We start from the raw sequence: 7,820 nt of genomic DNA on the forward strand, positions 1-7,820 counted from the left end.
ACACACCTACTCATTCCAGGTTTTTCTTTATTTTTACTATTTTCTACATTGTAGAATAATAGTGTAGACTTAAACAATGAAATAACACATGTAATCATGTAGTAACCAAACACTGTTAAACAAATCAACATATTTTATATTAGATTCTTCAAAGTAGCCACCCTTTGCCGAGTGGCACAGCGGTCTAAGGCACTGCATCTCAGTACTAGAGGCGTCACTACAGGCCCTGGTTCGATTCCAGGCTGTATCACAACTGGCTGGGATTGGGAGTCCCATAGGGCGGTGCACAATTGGCCCAGCGATGTTAGGGTTTGGCTGGGGTAGGCCATCATTGTAATTAAGAATTTGTTCTTAACTGACTTGCCTAGTTAACTTTGACATTTCTTCAAGTGCAGTCGCAAAAACCATCAACCACCATGATGAAAATGACTCTCATGAGGACCACCACAGGAATGGAAAACCCAGAGTTACCTCTGCTGCAGAGGATAGAGTTAACTGCACCTCAGATTGCAGCCCAAATAAGTTAAACAGACATATCTCAACACCAACTGTTCAGAGGAGACTTTGTGAATCAGGCCTTCATGGGGAAATTGCTGCAAAGAAACCACTACTAAAGGACACCAATAAGAAGAGACTTGCTTGGGCCAAGAAACACAAGCAATGGTCATTAGACCTGTGGAAATCTGTCCTTTCATCTGATGTGTCCAAATTTGAGATTTTTGGTTCCAACTGCCGTGTCTTTGTGAGATGCAGAGTAGGTTAACAGATGATCTCTGCATGTGTGGTTCCCACCGTGAAGCATGGAGGAGGTGATGTGATGGTGCTTTGCTGGTGACACTGTCAGTGATTAATTTATCATCAAGTCACACTTAACCTGCATAGCTACCACAGCATTATGCAACGATATGCCATCCCATCCAGCTTGCACTTAGTGGGACTATCATTTGTTTATCAACAGGACAATGACCCAACATACCTTAAGGCTGTGTAAGGGCTATTTGACCAAGAAGGAGTGATGGAGTGCTACATCAGATGACCTGGCCTCCACAATCACCCGACCTCAACTCAATTGAGACGGTTTGAGATGAGTTGGACCACAGAGTGAAGGAAAAGCAGCCAACAAGTGCTTAGCATATGTGGGAGCTCCTTCAAGACAGTTGGAAAAGCATTCCTCATAAAGCTGGTTGTGAGAATGCCAAGAGTGTGCAAAGCTGTCATCAAATCAAAGGGTGGCTGCTTTTGAAGAATCTAAAATATATTTTGATTGATTTAACAATTTCTTGGTTACTACATGATTCCATATGTGTTATTTCATAGTTTTGATGTCTTCACTATTATTCTACAATGTAGAAAATAGTACAAATAAAGAAAAACCCATAGGTGTCCAAACTTTTGACTGGTACTGTATTTTCTCTATGGATTTAATTTATTCTGTCATTCATTCTGTGATTAGTTTACCTCCTTAAAGAAACCCTATGTCAGAATGACTAGCCATGAGGAAAATGAAATGAATGTATTTTGGTGAAGTTGAGACGGCCGCACATACACCCTTGCCTGCCAACTAGCGTTCAGATCTTTAAATAGATAGCTATTTTGATGCGAAAGCAAAACAGTCTCTCCGAGCCTTGTGGAAAACGCATTGAATTTGATTTATGGGACAGGGCATCAGATGGCTCTGAAGACTCCCAGGAGCGAGCAACTCTGAAGCAAAGCACCGGTATAAAACCTACACCTGTTCATCTCTCTTTAGGATCCCTGTGAAACAAACCTACAATCATTACTTTTGCTGCTCTAGAAAGAAGTATGGAGATGTAGTCTGCCTCCCTTGCATAGTGATAGACAAGATCCTTTATACAGTAGGGCTCATTTACACTGTTCTTTCCAAGGTCCGGTTCCAGCAAAACGCAGCAGCTGCAACATATATATTGTTTAATTATCTTTATTCTCGGACTGGGCTTCAAACCATTTTGAAGAAAAACTGGATTTGTATGTAACCTGCGGAGGTATTGTATCAGAGCTTTATCAGATATTTTAAAAGCAGAACAACATGTCTTTTACCTCCAAACTCCCCCCGTCCTGGAACGACAGACCCCCTCCTCGTAAGGTGGAGATTGACCTGAGTTCACCGGGGCTGGCTGTGTTGGAGCTGGAACGACTCCTGTTCACTGGGAAAGCCATCAACAGCCATGCAGACGAAGTGTGGCCCAGACTTTACATTGGAGACCAGTAAGTGCAGTGACAATACTTGTCCTTTCATATTGGTTGACACTGGAATTTAACCTAGGGTCACTTTAAGTGGACAAGAATTTTGTATGTCGTCGGCTCCATAGAGACTAATCCAAGGCATCATTTGGACAAGGCTCCAATGTGTGTAAGGGGAGCTGATCATAAATCAGTTTTTAAATGCTTGGGACCTCTAAAGTAACTTGAGTGCTCTGTTCGGTGTTGGGAAAGTGTATAGGTTTATCTGATAATAGTTCCCAATGTGGACCTCAGTAGTGTGAATTCTTAATATCAGATTGCCAGATATTTGCTCTTATCCAATCTATATAGATCTAGCATAAACGTAAGGCCTCAGTGTCCAGAACTTTGTCAACAGACCTGGAAATTGTTACTTGTTCATTGTGGACTGCATTTATTTGTTTATTCTAGTCTTGTCCTCAACATAGTTATGCGATACTGGTTTTGAATGATCTTGAACCTTGTGGTTTTCATAGGGACAGTGCTACGAATGTCCGCCAGTTGGCCAACCATCATGTCACCCACGTCTTGAATGCAAACCACAGTAAACGGCGAGACGGTGCGGAGACTTACCTGGGAATGAACATCAAGTACTTTGGCATCGAGGCTCATGACTCCTGTAACTTTGACATGAGTGTCAACTTCCAGACTGCCGCAGACTTCATCCACAGGGCCCTCAGTGGAGGAGGTGAGTGGAAGTCCAGACCAGGGGCTTGTTCAGTGGAGGAGGTGAGTGGAAGTCCAGACCAGGGGCTTGTTCAGTGGAGGTGAGTGGAAGTCCAGACCAGGGGCTTGTTCAGTGGAGGAGGTGAGTGGAAGTCCAGACCAGGGGCTTGTTCAGTGGAGGAGGTGAGTGGAAGTCCAGACCAGGGGCTTGTTCAGTGGAGGAGGTGAGTGGAAGTCCAGACCAGGGGCTTGTTCAGTGGAGGTGAGTGGAAGTCCAGACCAGGGGCTTGTTCAGTGGAGGAGGTGAGTGGAAGTCCAGACCAGGGGCTTGTTCAGTGGAGGTGAGTGGAAGTCCAGATCAAGGGCTTGTTCAGTGGAAGAGGTGAGTGGAAGTATTTTTTTAAATTGAACCTTAATTTAACTAGGCAAGTCAGTTAAGAACAAATACTTATTTACAATGACGGCCTGCCTACCCTGGCCAAACCCGGACGATGCTGGGCCAATTGTTCGCCGCGCTTTGGGACTCCAAAGCGGAAGTTCAAAAAGGGAGTTTAAAAGTTAAGTACTGCCTCATTGATTGTACTAAAGTACTTCATCGTTTATTGAATGTACTAGTTTGTTACAGAGTAATACATTGTTCCAATGGAAAATGCCTGTATAATGTTAAAAGTGTGGTATGGCCAAGTGTATGATGAAATGTGCATTGTACATGTCAAAGAATTGTTTCCTATGCAAACATGACATTTCTATCTGCAACGCAGTGAAAGGTCACACTGAAAGGAAGCAGGAGTTTCCAGAGGGGAAGTTACAATACCACACTGTGCTTAATGGGAAAAATCCATGTTCTCTACCCTCTACCCCCCACCCCACCTCTCCCTCTTTCTACCCCTTACCTCTCCCTCTTTCTACCCCTTACCTCTCCCTCTTTCTACCCCTTACCTTTCCCTCTTTCTACCCCCCCACCTCTCCCTCTTTCTACCCCCCCACCTCTCCCTCTTTCTACCCCCCCACCTCTCCCTCTTTCTACCCCCCCACCGCTCCCTCTTTCTACCCCCCCACCCCTCCCTCTTTCTACCCCCCCACCGCTCCCTCTTTCTACCCTCCCACCCCTCCCTCTTTCTACCCTCCCACCCCTCCCTCTTTCTACCCCCCCACCTCTCCCTCTTTCTACCCCCCCACCTCTCCCTCTTTCTACCCCCCCACCTCTCCCTCTTTCTACCCCCCCACCTCTCCCTCTTTCTACCCCCCCAACTCTCCCTCTTTCTACCCCCCCAACCTCTCCCTCTTTCTACCCCCCCACCTCTCCCTCTTTCTACCCCCCCAACCTCTCCCTCTTTCTACCCCCCCACCTCTCCCTCTTTCTACCCCCCCACCTCTCCCTCTTTCTACCCCCCCCACCTCTCCCTCTTTCTACCCCCCCCACCTCTCCCTCTTTCTACCCCCCCACCTCTCCCTCTTTCTACCCCCCCACCACTCCCTCTTTCTACCCCCCCACCTCTCCCTCTTTCTACCCCCCCACCTCTCCCTCTTTCTACCCCCCCACCTCTCCCTCTTTCTACCCCCCCACCTCTCCCTCTTTCTACCCCCCACCACTCCCTCTTTCTACCCCCCCACCTCTCCCTCTTTCTACCCCCCACCACTCCCTCTTTCTACCCCCCACCACTCCCTCTTTCTACCCCCCACCACTCCCTCTTTCTACCCCCCACCTCTCCCTCTTTCTACCCCCCCACCGCTCCCTCTTTCCACCCTCCCACCTCTCCCTCTTTCTACCCTCCCACCTCTCCCTCTTTCTACCCCCCACCTCTCCCTCTTTCTACCCCCCCATCTCTCCCTCTTTCTACCCCCACCTCTCCCTCTCCCTACCCCCCACCTCTCCCTACCCCCATCTCTCCCTCTTTCTACCCCCACCTCTCCCTCTTTCTACCCCCACCTCTCCCTCTCCCTACCCCCCACCTCTCCCTACCCCCATCTCTCCCTCTTTCTACCCCCACCTCTCCCTACCCCCACCTCTCCCTCTTTCTTCCCCCCCCTCTCCCTCTTTCTTCCCCCCCACCTCTCCCTCTTTCTTCCCCCCACCTACCCCTCCACTCTTTCTACCCTCTACCCCCACCTACCCCTCTTTCTACCCCCACCTCTCCCTCTTTCTACCCCCTACCCTCCCTCCTCTCCCTCTTTCTACCCCTCACCTCTCCCTCCTTCTACCCCCCACCTCTCTCTCTTTCTACCGCCCACCTCTCCCTCTTTCTACCCTCTACCACCCCACCTCTCCCTCTCCCTACACCCCACCTCTCCCTACCCCCATCTCTCCCTCTTTCTACCCCCCACCTCTCCCTCTTTCTTCCCCACACCTCTCCCTCTTTCTTCCCCCCCACCTCTCCCTCTTTCTACCGCCCACCCCTCCCTCTTTCTACCCCCTACCCTCCCTCCACTCCCTCTTTCTACCGCCCACCCCTCCCTCTTTCTACCCTCTACCACCCCACCTCTCCCTCTTTCTACCCTCTACCACCCCAACTCTCCCTCTTTCTTCCCCCCCACCTCTCCCTCTTTCTTCCCCCCACCTCTCCCTCTTTCTTCCCCCCCACCTCTCCCTCTTTCTACCCCCTCACTTCTCCCTCTTTCTTCCCCCTCACTTCTCCCTCTTTCTTCCCCCCACCTCTCCCTCTCTCTTTCTTCCCCCCCACCTCTCCCTCTTTCTTCCCCCCCACCTCTCCCTCTTTCTACCCTCCCCCCTCTCTCTCTCTTTCTACCCTCTACCCCCCACCGCTCCCTCTTTATACCCTCTACCCCCCCCCACCTCTCCCTCGTTCTACCCCCCACCTCTCCCTCTTTCTACCCCCCACCTTTCCTTCTTTCTTCCCCTCACCTCTCCCTCACCTCTCCCTCTTTCTATCCCCCCACATCTCCCTCTTTCTTCCCCCTCACCTCTCCCTCTTTCTTCCCCCTTACCTCTCCCTCTTTCTACCCCCTCACTTCTCCCTCTTTCTTCCCCCCCACCTATCCCTCTTTCCCCCCCCCACCTATCCCTCTTTCTCCCCCCCACCTCTCCCTCTTTCTACCCCCCACATTTCCTTCTTTCTTCCCCTCACCTCTCCCTCACCTCTCCCTCTTTCTCCCCCCCCACCTCTCCCTCTTTCTTCCCCCCCACCTCTCCCTCTTTCTTCCCCCCCCACCTCTCCCTCTTTCTTCCCCCCCCACCTCTCCCTCTTTCTTCCCCCCCACCTCTCCCTCTTTCTTCCCCCTCACCTCTCCCTCTTTCTACCCCCTCACTTCTCCCTCTTTCTTCCCCCCCACCTATCCCTCTTTCTTCCCCCCCACCTCTCCCCACCCCCCACCTCTCCCTCTTTCTACCACCCCACCTCTCCCTCTTTCTACCCTCTACCACCCCACCTCTCCCTCTTTCTACCCTCTACCACCCCACCTCTCCCTCTTTCTACCACCCCACCTCTCCCTCTTTCTACCCTCTACCACCCCACCTCTCCCTACCCTCTACCACCCCACCTCTCCCTCTTTCTACCACCCCACCCCACCTCTCCCTCTTTCTACCCTCCCACCTCTCCCTCTTTCTACCCCCTCCTCTTTCTACCCTCTATCCCCCCACCTCTCCCTCAGGTATAGTGCTGGTGCACTGTGCAGTGGGGGTGAGTCGTTCAGCCACCCTGGTTCTTGCCTACCTGATGCTGAGACAGAACCTGACCCTGGTGGATGCCATCTGCGCCGTGAAGGACAACCGCGGTGTGATCCCCAACAGAGGCTTCCTCCGACAACTCATCAACCTGGATACCAAACTGTATGGCCACCTCCGCAACACTACCTACACCTAGAAGACTGACTATATCAGCTTCTATTCTATTCTCTTTCGTCTATTTGAGCAGTGGGTCACAAACCTTTTCTTTTTTGGGAAACATTCATAAAAAAAGAATCATACTGTGACACTTTCTGTATTTTCAAAGTTCTATATCTTGAAAATGTAATTGCTGACATGCAAAACATTTTGGTACTGTACCAGCAGTGGACTAATGAAACAAATACCAAAATATAGTTTGAGTGTAATTTTCCTTTAAGTTGGTGAAGGCTATGTGGGAGTCTTGCATTCTAGTTCCCAGTATTCAAAGTTTAGCTGTATTCCATGTTCTGCTTTTCCTAGCAGTGTCTGGCTGTAGAATTATTTTTACATACCTCCCTTTAGAGATAAGACCACTGATGGTTTGGAGGTCAAACTTGAGAAACCTGTCTTATTGGGAAATAAGTGTAGCCTACTGTAACTTAAGCTTGTGTTGTACACATTTTCGGCAACATACATTTTTTTATTGAGTATTTTGTATGTTTCAAGCTGATATGAGTATGCAATTATTATGACATATTAAAGTATGTGTGAATACATTTTCCTAGTACTTCCCTGTTTCTTCCTCGTGTTGCAGAAGCTCCGAGTTCCAACCACAGAACCTGTGACTTCTCTATTTTCTCCCAGCATGACACAATGCCCCATGGCATAAATACTGTACCTCCACATCATGGCGTTGGTTCATCTGTAAAGGCTTTGAATTTAAATGTAATTTAATATTTCAATGCATGTCTCTTCTAATTGCACAGGGTTAGCCTATATGAAAAGGTGACGCCTTAAATTAATAGCGTATTCACTCAGCAGGTCAAAATTCACAGTCTTGTCTGGAGCCTATCTCCTCCTCTGAAGAGGAGGTGTAGCAAGGATCGGACCATAATGCGGCGTAGTTGGTGTTCATGTTCTTTAATAAAGAAAAAACTCAAACATGAACATAATACAAAACAATCAACGTGAAAAACTGAAACAGCCTATCTGGTGCAAACTAACACAGAGACAGGAACAATCACCCACCAAACACTCAAAGAATATGGCTGCCTAAATATGGTTCCCAATCAGAGACAACGATAAACAC

The 7,820-nt window shown here is 49.1% G+C and overlaps 1 protein-coding gene across 3 annotated transcripts; it reads left to right on the forward strand.

The window, feature by feature from the left end:
* Positions 1 to 1,606: 1,606 nt before the first annotated feature.
* On the forward strand, positions 1,607 to 7,287 carry LOC149979678 (dual specificity protein phosphatase 26-like). Of its 3 annotated transcripts, none has more exons than XM_090191088.1 (4): positions 1,607 to 1,717; positions 2,089 to 2,226; positions 2,718 to 2,929; positions 6,517 to 7,287. In XM_090191088.1, the coding sequence occupies exons 3-4, from the start codon at positions 2,821 to 2,823 to the stop codon at positions 6,726 to 6,728; spliced, it is 321 nt and encodes a 106-aa protein (XP_090047214.1). In that variant the 5' UTR covers positions 1,607 to 1,717; positions 2,089 to 2,226; positions 2,718 to 2,820; the 3' UTR covers positions 6,729 to 7,287. The 3 variants fall into 3 exon arrangements, with proteins under 3 accessions (XP_090047214.1, XP_090047215.1, XP_090047213.1); XM_090191089.1 differs by having other exon boundaries at positions 1,668 to 2,003; XM_090191087.1 differs by lacking the exon at positions 1,607 to 1,717 and having other exon boundaries at positions 1,749 to 2,226.
* The last annotated feature ends 533 nt before the right edge of the window (positions 7,288 to 7,820 follow it).

Source organism: Oncorhynchus mykiss, chromosome 11 (assembly GCF_057628025.1).
Source record: "Oncorhynchus mykiss isolate SJ-2025 chromosome 11, ASM5762802v1, whole genome shotgun sequence".
Taxonomy (NCBI): Eukaryota; Metazoa; Chordata; class Actinopteri; order Salmoniformes; family Salmonidae; genus Oncorhynchus; species Oncorhynchus mykiss.

What these genes read in the sequence shown, in the direction of transcription:
- LOC149979678 (XM_090191087.1), top strand. Translation starts at nt 2,048, where the DNA reads ATGTCTTTTACCTCCAAACTCCCCCCGTCCTGGAACGACAGACCCCCT. An exon ending in AGACTTTACATTGGAGACCA is followed by an intron (nt 2,227 to 2,717) that starts GTAAGTGCAGTG and finishes TGGTTTTCATAG; the next exon opens with GGACAGTGCTACGAATGTCC. An exon ending in CAGGGCCCTCAGTGGAGGAG is followed by an intron (nt 2,930 to 6,516) that starts GTGAGTGGAAGT and finishes CCTCTCCCTCAG; the next exon opens with GTATAGTGCTGGTGCACTGT.